The sequence below is a fragment of the Myxocyprinus asiaticus genome, chromosome 44 (genome assembly GCF_019703515.2).
Source record: "Myxocyprinus asiaticus isolate MX2 ecotype Aquarium Trade chromosome 44, UBuf_Myxa_2, whole genome shotgun sequence".
Lineage (NCBI taxonomy): Eukaryota > Metazoa > Chordata > Actinopteri > Cypriniformes > Catostomidae > Myxocyprinus > Myxocyprinus asiaticus.
In genome coordinates this window covers 25361721-25374530 of record NC_059387.1, presented here as the reverse complement: position 1 = coordinate 25374530, position 12810 = coordinate 25361721, and the positions used below count along the sequence as shown (strand labels likewise).

Below are 12810 nucleotides of genomic sequence, written 5' to 3'. Positions count from 1 at the left end.
TTGTGTAACCTCCATTCCTTGATGGAGGGAACGAGATGTTGTGTCCCTCCTGCCACAACGCTGAACTACCCGCTGAAATGGCCGGACCTTATATCGGCTCCTCAGCATAAAACCTGAATGAGTGGTTGCATACCAGCTCCAATTTTCATTGGCCTTTTATCAAAGACCAGAGGTGTCTCGGGCTCCCAAGAGTGACCCCTAGTGTCACTACTTCGACACAACATCTCGTTCCCTCCATCAGGGAACGGAGGTTACACAAGTAACCATGACGTTTTTTTGTTTTGTTTTTTTTTAGCAAGGGAGAACATGCGGTTGTCTTCTCTATGAATATTTCTGCTCATTGTGCAGTTTCCATCAACATAATTTTCACATATGTTCACACAGGCAGCATAAGTGATTTTGAACAACTTGTTGAAAACAAGTCAGTTTACAGTAAGGAATAAACAAAACAAAGACATGGTGAAAGCTTTACTGGGAATATAGTATTAATAATAATAATAAATCCTGAGAATTCTCCTGATCTCAAATCAAACTGAAACTGAAATGTGACTACAACGCATCCCATTTCATGCCTAACTTGTGTTAACAAGTATGTAGCGTGACAGTACTAACAAGCTTCCATAGATTCCTCCTTGCTCTTTAGCTCATGACAATCTGCTTGTGAAGTTCACGGGTCTCCTGATGCAAAATGCCCCTGAAAGACTGGTGTCATTGGAGTGCATATGTCACAGAGATGCACTCTCTCTCTCTCTCTCTCTCTCTCTCCCCATCAACACTGGCATCCTGTTCATCTCACATCTCTACTTTCTGCAGTACGGCAGCTCATTGTGAACAATACTCTTCCAGTAAGCAAACACACACATAAAGACACAAGCTTGCTATTCTCTGACAGTCCACATTCACAGTTGCCTGCTGAGTTCAGCTCAACACACATACACTTGCAGACACACTAGTGCTTGCAATCCTTAAAATATTCACAATACTGTATATCAGTGATCAGGGCCCTATGAAATTAATTTTATTTATTCCCAAATTCTGTTTTCTTTTTTCCCAAATTCCATGTTTTCCGTTTAATTTTTTTCTGAATTCAGTGTTTTAAAAATATTAACGTTTTATCATAAAAAGGTGTCTAATCAAATGAATTCATAGAACTTTAATCAAATGAAAACAAAACAATTGCTTTTCAACATACTACTAAATTATTTTTATCAAATGAAGTGCTTGCAGATCCTCACGGCACATTCCAAAACATAACATTGAAGTAATTTTTTGGTCAATTACAGTGCTGCACAATGAAATCAAAGCATTGATGAATATTTTTATTCAGTGCAATAGCACTCTTGCTTGTGTGATATTGTTATATACTGTATAAAGTAATTACTATTAATATATTATTATTATTATTATTACTATTATATATTCAAGGAACCCAAAAATGAAAATTCTCGAATTATTTACTCACGCTCATGATATCCCAGGTGTGTATGACTTTCTTTCTTCACCAGAACATATTTGAAGAAAAGTAGTACAATATCTTAGCTCAGTAAGTCCTTAAAATTGGATGTGCACTTGATACACGTGAGAACTGATGTACATATGTCACAGCTGGAAGAGCAGTGCTGTTTACAAGTGAGAAGGAAGATCGCTGTACAGTAGCTTGGTTGGTTTTGGTTTAGATCTGTATTTATCTGTTTCTTTACTCACAATGGTGCATTTGTGTGCTTATCCTGGATGTCTCAACCGAGTGGAGAACATGAGATTTCATCGGTATCATGGCAACACGAATACATCACACGAGAGACTGCTTGAACTCCACCCTCTTGTGAAGTTTACCCGAAGCATTGGATTATAGTTAAAAGTACTTAAATATTGATCTTTTTTTGCACCAAAAGCAATCGTATCGCTTTAGAAGACATTAATTTAACTGCTGGAGTCATATGGATGACTTTTATATCTGTGATTTTTGGAGCTTCAAAAGTGAAATCACCATCCAATTGCATTTTAAGGACATACTGAGCTGATATTTTTCAGTTTTTCTTCAAATGTTTTCTGCAGAAGAAAGAAAGTCATACACATCTGGGATATCATGAGGGTGAGTAAATAATGAGAGAATTTTATTATATACAGAATTGTATTATATTTCTTTCGTAATTTCTTCAATTTCATGCTTCTGTTTAAACTGACCCTTCGCTAAACTCCGCCCCTCTTGGTTACAGTTGCTCACTCTGAAAAGCTCTGCAGAACTCCCCATTGGAATAAATGGAAGATTGATGTTTTTTTTTTTGTTTTTTTTTTATAAACTGTTACATTACACAGTAATTTGATTACAAACTGGAGACTGTTAATCAGAATCAAGGTAAATTATTATTACAATCACTAGAAAAAAGAAAAACTTCATCTAATAGGGATTACACATCTAATAACATTAGCATAAGAAAACAGAGCTGTTTATAACATCTCATAACACTAATTTTAATGCTGTGAACTGTTTATTTACTATCCCATTTACTATGACATGAATCAATACATGAATGAATAAACGTTCAGTTATTAGCTTTAATTTACCTTTGCATAAATGTAGGTGTTGTTGCAGATGTTACAGTATATGTCCATTTGGGAATGAGGGCTGACACAGTTTAATCCACATGCTCTTCTCCAGATTTATTCAAAGATTTTTTTTTTAAAAGAAAGAAAAACACTGCATGTATCCTCTCTGGGTAACTCGTGTCACTATTACAAATGACCCGGCAACAACGTGTTTTAAATCTTTTTGATTATTTTGATAAAATCCCACTTAAAAGTACTCAAACACACATTACTTCCATAGGCTATCATTGGAAAATAGCAAACGCGTGTCAGAGTAATGGTGGCAGGAAACAGTTGCTAAGCCAGGATTAGTCAGAAGTGCTTTTAAGGTGGGGCTTAGCGAAGGATCAATTGAGCTTTTATTTTGGCAACCAGCCGAATGAAGGTCTGGGTTTGAGTTTGTACCTTTTGTTGAATGATGAAGCTTCCCACTTCCAGCTAAGCAGTTCAATTTATGACTTAATGTGCTTATCAAACCACTAAAGGCTGCAATTTAATTATATAAATATATATTCTGCATGTGTTCTTTTATTGTTATCTTTGTGCATAAAAATACATTTCATTAAACATCATTCTTCCTCGCGTTCATTAAAAACTGTTTGGAAAACATGCCTTAATTATTATTAAAGGAATAGTTCACCCAAAAATGAAAATTCTCTCATTATTCACAACGGTTTAAAGTTAAAAACGTTATAATTATTGATTTGTTTCTTATACCAACCTATTGCTTCAGAAGACATTAATTGATCGACTGGAGTCATGTGGATTACATTTATGCTGCCTAAATATGCCTTTTGAACCGTCAAATAGCCAGCAGCCTGATGGCACCCATTTACTTACATTATAAGGACCTACAGGTCTTCAACATTTTTCTAAAAATCTTCATTTGTGTCCTGCTGAAGAAAGACAGTCATACACATCTGGGATGGTATCAGGGTAAGCGAATAATGAGAGAATTTTCATTTTTGGGTGAACTATACCTTAAACTAATTTTTTATTTTGGGGGGGGGGGGTTAAATAACGGTTCCTCTACAATGACTGTTTGATTTAAATAATGGTTCCTCTGAAAATATTTTTTAGCTGTATCGGCCAGCCCTACACACACACACACACACACACACACACTCACTCACACTTAAAGTCAAAAAGTGTTAATAGCAACTTGTTCGTGCTTAATAAAGACAATAGTTGAGCAGAGAAATTTATTTCATCCTTTATCTCCAAAAGTGAAAGGTCAAAAGAGCAAATGCTGAGGTCAGCACTTACCCTGACGAAGTTGTCTGGGAAGAACCCCCTCCGACCGTCCAGCTCCCCCTCCCACCAGCCCCCTTCATCCTTCTTGATGTTACTGATGATGTCACCGACAGCGATGGTCAACTCGTCATCGTGCTGGGCCTGGTAATCAAACTCCACAATGGCTTCCACTGAGAGTGTGAAAAAGAGAGTGAAGAAAACAATTAGAGAGAGTAAAGAGAAAGAGTTTGAGGTCATGGTTACCGACAGGAAGCAGGATATACAGTTACAGTATTACTGTACAATGCTCAAACAGACCTAAACATACCGCTCCTTCTTGATGTGTTATGTTTGTACATTTTCTGTTTTCAAATGTAAAATAAGTGTACATTTAAATTAAGATATTTTGTGCACATCTCATCTGCAGTCAATATATATTGGCATTATACTGACCAATCCGCTACCCTGGTCCCCAGATATTGCATCGCCATTGCCCACTGATAAACCAGTATCAGTCAGACACAAATTTTCAACACAGCAAATAATAATAAAGAGAATCGCTATGTACTCTTTTGAACTCCTACAGAGGTGCTATTTCTGTCAGGGAAGTGCAGTCTGAGGACGTCACCCTTGAGTCTTCCCAGCTCTGGTTTGAATTGAATTGTGTGTTTGCATTAGGTCATAATGGAGGGGGGCGTGGGGATGGATGGATGAGAGATGGAGACAGAACCATCACAATGTTGTGTTTATGAGTCATGAAAACATGCCACACAAGACGAGATCACACCCATGCCTCGCTCTAATGGAAGAGCATGCTGCACACACACATAAACGTACAGTAGGACACTGCAAACATCCTTTGTTACTTATATACAGGGTTGGGGAGTAACGGAATACATGTAACAGGAATACGTATTTAAAATACTAAATATAAGTAACTGTATTCCACTACAGTTACAGTTTAAATCATTGGTAATTACAATAAAGTTACATTCAAAAAGTATTTTGATTACTGAAGAGATTACTTTGCATTTTATTTTCATTTGTTTCATTTAATATTTAGTCCTTTCAGATGGAAAACATTTATACATATAAATGATGCAATCCAAAGTGCATTTGAACAGCAGTGAAATGCTTTCTTATGATGTGTTACATTCATACGAGCAGATAGAGAAGTAAGTTTGAAGTAAGTTTGGAGCAGAAGAAATACAAATAAACCTTGTGTAAATTGTCAGCTTTACGCTAAGCTAAAATGCTATTTCTAGCCATTTTACATGCACATGTTACCAGGCACGTTCATATTTTTTTATCTAGAAAATTCACGTTGGATCATAATTTCTTCTTTAGGCTTTTCAGAGAATGTATTTTTAACATGTGTATTTTGTCTTACTGTACTGGCAGAGTTTTTATAGACAAAACATGTGAAACAATCTACCAGTGCTGAAAAAGTAATCCAAAGTATTTAGAATACGTCACTGACCTTGTGTAATCTAACGAAATATGTTACAAATTACATTTTACAGCATATATTCTGTAATCTGTAGTGGAATACATTTCAAAAGTATCCCTCCCAACCCTGCTTATATACGACTCAAAATCTACAGTTTATGGCAACTGTCTATGCTGACTAGGGGAGTTTGTGTCAACAGAAGCGTGCAGAAGCCGTTTCGCAATTTCTCGTGAAATCCGTCCACAGCAGAGAGTGCATTGCCGCTCCCTGCTCAAGGGTATCAATGTCAAATCATCAGATACTCTGCTACAGGGATGATACTGCAGTTTAGGCAGATATAAAATCATGGTCCACAGCAGGATTGGGCAAAATCAGGAATTTAAGAATTTACTTTTTAGTTCATGATTTTTGCATTAAATTCATATTAAACTGGACTACATAGGATGTTTACCTGGACTTTAAACCGGAATGACAAAAAGGAATTTCATGAATTGTAATGTCAAGAAATTCAACAGGAATTAAATTTTTTGCTTTTTAATTTTCAGTTTTATATCATTAATTAATATTTTGACGTTATTTTTGACAGACCTGTATATATTACGCGTATTTTTGCTCGACTGATTAAATATATTTCTCTAATCTAAGTTCATTGCTATCAATTACCATCAACAAAACTGATTTTAATTTTGTCATACATCAATACACATTTCCCATGCACCACAATGTTTTTTGAATAACCTTAATTTTTAAGACATAAAATTATTTAAAGACATAAAATGAAAAAGGAAATGAAGTGTTCTTCTAGAATGGATAATCAAAAGTTAATTTATTTAATATAGTGAAATACTGTCTTTATCAAGTAAAAATGTTTCAGGTGGCATTTCATAGACTAAGATTATTAATATCCTCTTATATTTTTGGAAATTTTACACATTAATGCATTTATTTTTATGGTAGCATGTTTATGGGTTATAGATGGGTAATGGATAAAACTGAAAAATGACATGTGCTATTAAAAATTACACTTACAGTTATATAGTTATATGAATTTCTTTGAATTTCATGCCATTTTAATCCTACTTCCTTACATTCGAATTCAACTTACAATTGCATCCTCAATTCAAATTCAGTAATTGAAATGGAATGTAAAAGGCACTCTCAATTCAGTTTATAAATACCGCACAACCCTGGTCCACAGACACACTGTAAAGTTCATCAGATGACCCTATAGTCTTGTTAAACTTTAGTGCTGAGCTGTGCAGAGAGCAAAGCATGAGGTTGTATAACTGAAATCAGTCAGCCTGCAGCCATAACAAACAAAAGTATTCTACGTTTCCAAACATCTGGAGGAACACACGCGCCTACACACACACACACACACACACACACAGAAAACATCTACAGACACAAAACCACACATGCTCTATAAATACATATTGTTATGGAGATTCAAAACCCTATTCATCATCTCTAATGGCTGATCAGGCCCAGGCACAATCTGCAGACTGTTTTCGCATTTCCTGCATTGATTTTATGGGAAAACCTAAGTAATGGACTTAAACATGCTAAAATGTGTTAAACGGAGTTGAGAGTAATAGACTCTTGTTAAAAAACTTGAAAGTAGTTAAGAAGCGTAGTCATCAAATTTGCCAAAAAGACTTGTGTCTTGTGAAAATTGTTCTAAATTCTTATCCTTTTTTTATTTTATTTTATTTTTTATTACAAATTCTTTTATGAAACTTATAATTGAAAGCTAACATGAATTTCAGAATTTTCCCCTTTTGCTGTAATGGCGTCATACTCTCGAGCTGCATGGACTCCACAAGTTGCAAAACCTGGTGATTCATGTTATCGCAACATGATTTCACAAAGTTTCAAAAAGCATCATGTTTGCTTCAATGGCAAAAGGAAATCTGACCTTTCATACAAAAGGGTTAACATGGTCATTGTCACTAATTTGCTAATTTGATAAGTGGCCAAGAAATAGTGCAGAATCTTAAATATTTCCACTCAATTTTACTTAATAATGAATCATTGCTTTTAATTTAAAGAAATCCTAGAACTTTCAATTTACTTCCAGGTTTAAATTAGATCTTAAATCCCAGCTTTTCAATGTGAACTCAGACTTTTGAACCCCATTGTATATAGGCAGTACTGGAAATGGCCGAGACTCACTGGGGGGGACCACTGGTGGGAATAATTTACAGTTTATTCCTGATAACTTTTACAATAGAAACATTAAACTTAATGAGTACAATAATACACTACCCGTTCAAGATCTGCCTTGTTTATTTTAAGAAATTGCATAACTGGATGACAGGGCCCTAGTGAATATGAAAATTTTATGAAGGCCACAATGTATTTTACATAGTGTTTCTGTACATGGACTGCATCTGATGGATTTTGTAATTGGAGCAAAAACTCAAACTCTTGCTCTTTCTCCCTTGCGGACTCTGACGTGGCTGCTTCATTCTCCATCTCTTCTCTCTGGTGTTATTCAAAAGTATGCAGATAAATTCATGGCTACTTAATTGTTATTATCACTGTTATTGTCAGTAGTCTTCACTGTTATTTATATATACTGTATAGGACTGACATAGGCTTTAAATATACAGTATATACTTTAATAAACAGTAAATTATAACAGAAAGCTTGCTTCATACAGTTTTCAGTTCAGCAACAGTTCAAGGGGTCACTTTATCATTATCATTCTTAATTATTTATATTATAACTGTGATATACAGTAGATGTGCAGCAATTGTAGTAAATGGACAGCTTGCATTTATGTTTAAATAACAACAAATTTAAAGGAAAGTATTTGTTTCTGGAGACTTGCGTTAGCTTTGCGATCCGATCATTTACCTTACGATTTAATGGGAGTTTTTTTACGCATTTGGACCCGCTCAAGCAATGTCAATAGTAATTAATGCACGTTTTTGTCGCAATGAACCCGCTCATGTGTCAGGTGTTGGGCCCACCCCTCTCTCCCCTCCCCTCTAACACTCCTGATCTGCTGCCCTGCGAAACAGAGACGTGATGTGACCACCATTCACTTGATTTGTATGGAGCTACAGAGCTGAAATATTCTTCTAAAAAAAAAATGTTGTGTTCTGCAGAAGAAAGAAAGTCATACACTTCTGAAATGGCATGAGGGTGAGTAAATGATGAGAGAATTTTCATTTTTGGGTGAAATTACCCTTTAATACGCAATGGGTGGTGGATGTGTAGAACTTTGTGAATGATGAGTGCTCCAATTTGGCAATCAAATCAGCACAGCTTCAAGCAAAGTTCTGCGGGCATAGATTTTGTATGGGCATACAGATCACCCAGGGACCTTTCTATACATAGGCTTATCATAACACCTAAATCACAATTCATCTTTGACTTTCCACGGCCCTGAAACACCATGTTGAGTCTTTCAGTCTCTCCTGTTTAAAAGAAATGTTTTGCTAGGCATTGAGATGACATCCTGAGACTGATGATCGGTATGTCAGTCCATCTGTTTTTTTTGTTTGTGTTGTCCTTTTTCTCTTGCTCTCTCTCTCTCTCTCTTTCTCCTGTTTTCCAGCTGTTTGAGATTTGGATTAGAGAGAAAAATGTGACAAAGAACAGCTACCATGTTTATAGTGGAACATCTTCCAAAAAACCTTCTCCCCACACACACATACACCCCAGCACCAAGAATACTGTAATTCCTTTTGAATCTCAGCCACACCCGCAAAGTTTCAGTCTCCATCTGACTTTTCAGCATGACTTTTCCTTAACCCACCTACACACAACAAACATCTTCACAAATAACACTACAAAATCAGACAAAAACATAAAACAACAAAGCAAGCCTCTTGTCTGCTGTTTATTCTTGTCTTTCTCCTTTAGGCAAGCATCACTATTCCTATTGCTCATATTTTGGGTTTTGAACAAACAAACTCCTGACCCTGCTTTGACGTGTAACTCGTCCTGTATTGTTTTTGTTACAGCATGATACAATTTTATCTCTTCTTATATTTGAAAAATGTATGACATAATATAAGAAATATTTAAGATTCCACACAATTTCGTGATCAGTAATCAAATAAGCAAATTTGTGACATTAAGTGTTACTCATTTTGTACAAAAGGACAGGCTTTCTTTCATTAAAGTACTTTCACAAGATGCTCTGTGAAAATTCAGCATGTCAGCACAGCTATTGACGAGGAAAATAAAAAATGGCACTCCATGTCAAAAAGGTTGCTGACCCCTGTTGTAAAAGATTGTGTTGATAAATAGGTTTATAGTGCATTTACAACATGTTGTCTGCTGAGATCAGCATGAACAGTGTGGTTAAAGAGCGCTTTTCGCTGCATCGTCTCATCTTTCCGGTTGCAGTATGGAGCACCGCACGCATGGCTCACAAACCCAGTTTAAATTGTAACCTGAAGACACAGGCTGTGTCCGAAAACAGAAAAATGCTGCCTTCGGAGGCTATATAAAAATGGATGAAGCTAGGATGAAATAAGGTGCTTTTTAAACTGTTCAGAGAGTTCCATTCATCCAAAAACCATTACCATTAACTGATAAGGCAGCTGCCTACATTTTCTGATGCTGCCAAAGTTAGTATAAAACAGTCCTAAACAAACAAAAGTGAAGTTCAGATCCTGGCGCCCTTCCTCGTTGTTGTTGATTTTGTCGTTGTTTCTATTGAAACGCGCGTGCAAATAACGTTAGACTAAAAATGGTTGATACTGGATGACGTCACTATGATGGTACTTTATGAATGCAAATGCAACAGGGGAAAAGTCTCCTTGGGTGTTCCGTCCCTTGTAAGAGTTCTCATCTAGAAAGTTACTGTGACGAGGAGGAGGGCGGGGCCGGGCCGTGACTACGCAAGCCCGGCCCCCAATTGGGCTAATCAGCCGAGGAGAGGGATAAATGCAGTGGAACACGGCAGTTCGGGAAAGAGAGAGCCGCATGCAGCTGCCATGTGTGTGTTTATGTTGTGTGTCTTTTTGTTTAAGTTCCTATTAAATATTATTTTGAGCGTTCAGCCAGTTCCCGCCTCATCCTTTCCTAACCTAAACTTTGTTACAGTTACTAAGGGAAAAGTACCAGAACTGTAGGTGGGGAAGGAACCTGAACCAGATCTAGGGAAAAGAATATCTTTGAGATTTGGGATTGGGCTTTATAACTTGGGGCAAAAAGCAAACACCTAGGAACCACCCACAACTAGGGATGTGCATGAGTAATCAACTAATCAAGTACTCGCGCACCAGCTAGGTGATTATAAAAACGGAGTGTCTATTTGCACCCCGGTGTAAATAGCATCTGCCACACGGTGTGGCTATTTGCACCCCAATATTCTGGTGAAACCACAAGAATATACAACTGATCAGACAATAGGTGTCGCTGCAGTGGCATGGGGTGTAAAGACGGTGTGTGAATGTGTACTGCTGTCCAAGCAACAGTGGTTCGAATCTGTCTTCTGTCCCACTCTTTTTCCCATTCGATTTTCAGTTTCCACTCTTAATATTTCCTTTAGTACTACTTAAAATAATAGATACAAATGAATATAAATGTTGATTTCATCACAGTGATTTGGTCATGGTAAATGTCAAGGAGTGCAGAGAATGGCTTGATCAGGAGGGTCTGTCGATCGCACTCGTTCCCGCAGCTCGGCATCGCTTGTGTGTAGATTGCATCATTGTATTACTAATATTGTAGTAACCATGTTTTTTGGCAGAAACCATAGTTTTTAATGCAATTAACCATGGTTTTAGTATAGTATTTTGTTGTTAATAGAGTAACCATGGTTAATTTTGTGGTTACTGTACATTTACAACAAAATACCATGGTGAAACCATGGTTACTGTAGTAAAACCAAGGTGATCTTTTCTAAGGTAAGGTTAGGTTTAGGGGTAGAGGTTAATGTAGTGTGTCTCTGGGACTCTAAATAAACACAATAAAAACACACTGCAGTGATGCTCATACTGTATGTTAGTATTTAAATATGAGTGCAAATAGTATCTGACGCTATTTGCACCAGGGTGCAATAAGTATCTATGATTATTTGCACCAGGGTTGGGGTGCAAATAATATCTGCCATTATTTTCACTGGGGTGTAAATGGCATATACCATTATTTGCACCAGTGTGCAAATAGAATCTGCCCTATTAAAACGCTACTCGAATATCGCAAATTTATATTCCTTCATGTATTTGCCTGCCATGTGCAGTGCTAAATTAGACTACATGTAATTTGCCTCTGAATCTCTTACCACATCTTGCAGTTACAATTGTGGATGTGTGTCATTGAGGTGTTGGGTGAAAGAAGAAGATATGATGGAGTCTGTGCTTTTGTAAGCAAAGCCAATTGTGGCAATACTTGTAATATTTTGATTATTATACCTTATACCTCTATTGGTATTCGATTCTTGTTGGATTCATGCAAATCAATGGATGAGGATCTTCTTTAATGGTGGAAATAAATACTAATCGATACCTGAAACTTGGAAGCTTATCAGACCAGTATATGTGTATGTGCCTAAAATCTCAGAACACTGACCAAAGCCAACTTCACCACTTGTAACATCTGAAATTATAAAATGTGACAGCATGCAGACTGTAGACCCTAAACTTATATATGCGCTACCCTTATGCCTTCAGTATTCTTTTCTATGTAAGCTCCAGGTGAGTGCAAATGTTTTTTACTGTTATTTTTTTATTCATGCATATTGTTCATTTCATTTTTTCCCCCAAAAGAAAAGCATAGTTTATTGAAGTTATCATATTTTGAAACTTTTCTTGGTAACATTTGTGAATGAAATAAAAATATAAATTACACGTATGTGTCATACTTGTTATTTTTAACTTACAGTACATTTTGATTTACAAATAATCAATTACTTATTTTTTTGTGGGTTAGAGTACTCCACTGCAAAATTATTCGAAAATGCCCATCCCTACCCACAACACCCTAACAACCACTTAAAACACTCTAGCAACCACCCAGCAATTCACTAAAAACAACTCATAACACTGTAGCAACCGCATAGCAACACCCTGGCAACCACACACAAAACCCTATAGCATCGTGGCAGCGACTTTTGAATGGGTAAGTACCACTCACATTTTGTAAAAATGTAGAAAGGTGTGTGAGGGTTAAGTATAGGGTTGTAGAGTTAGTACATAGAAAATATCAATATCTCAGTATAGACCATTTCAAGGTCTATTTGTCAGTTTAAGGAAGTGACGTCTTTGTTCCTTGAACATTTCCTACAAGCAGGAGTCACTTCATTCATAGTGACTTTAACACGATTGGAATAAAATGTCATTATTAAAATATGGACCATGTTGTTCGGTGGCTGGATGCTCCCTGGATGCCTGGAACGAATGGAAATTAAAGTGTTTACATTTATGAAAAAGCAACCGCAAATGGATGCATGTACCGCTGCAGTGAGGCGAGACAGTTGGATACGTGCAGTACTAAGAACTGTAGCACACATCTTATCTCTGGTATGTAAATGACATTTATGCCAACTATTTGTAAGTTTGAATAGGTAGAGCTCT

At 36.5% G+C, this 12810-nt stretch overlaps 1 protein-coding gene across 7 annotated transcripts in view; it reads right to left on the bottom strand.

Annotated features, from left to right (window-relative positions):
* The window catches only part of LOC127434149 (SH3 domain-containing kinase-binding protein 1-like), a 69883-nt gene that overhangs the window by 43190 nt on the left and 13883 nt on the right, over nucleotides 1-12810 (bottom strand). For all 7 annotated transcript variants that reach the window (XR_007895994.1, XR_007895993.1, XR_007895989.1 and 4 more), the window contains exon 2: nucleotides 3853-4010. Coding sequence is in view for 1 of the 7 variants with exons in the window: in XM_051686682.1 (XP_051542642.1) it covers nucleotides 3853-4010 (158 nt within the window). In the remaining 6 variants the exon portion in view is untranslated. The remainder of the gene's footprint in view (nucleotides 1-3852; nucleotides 4011-12810) is intronic.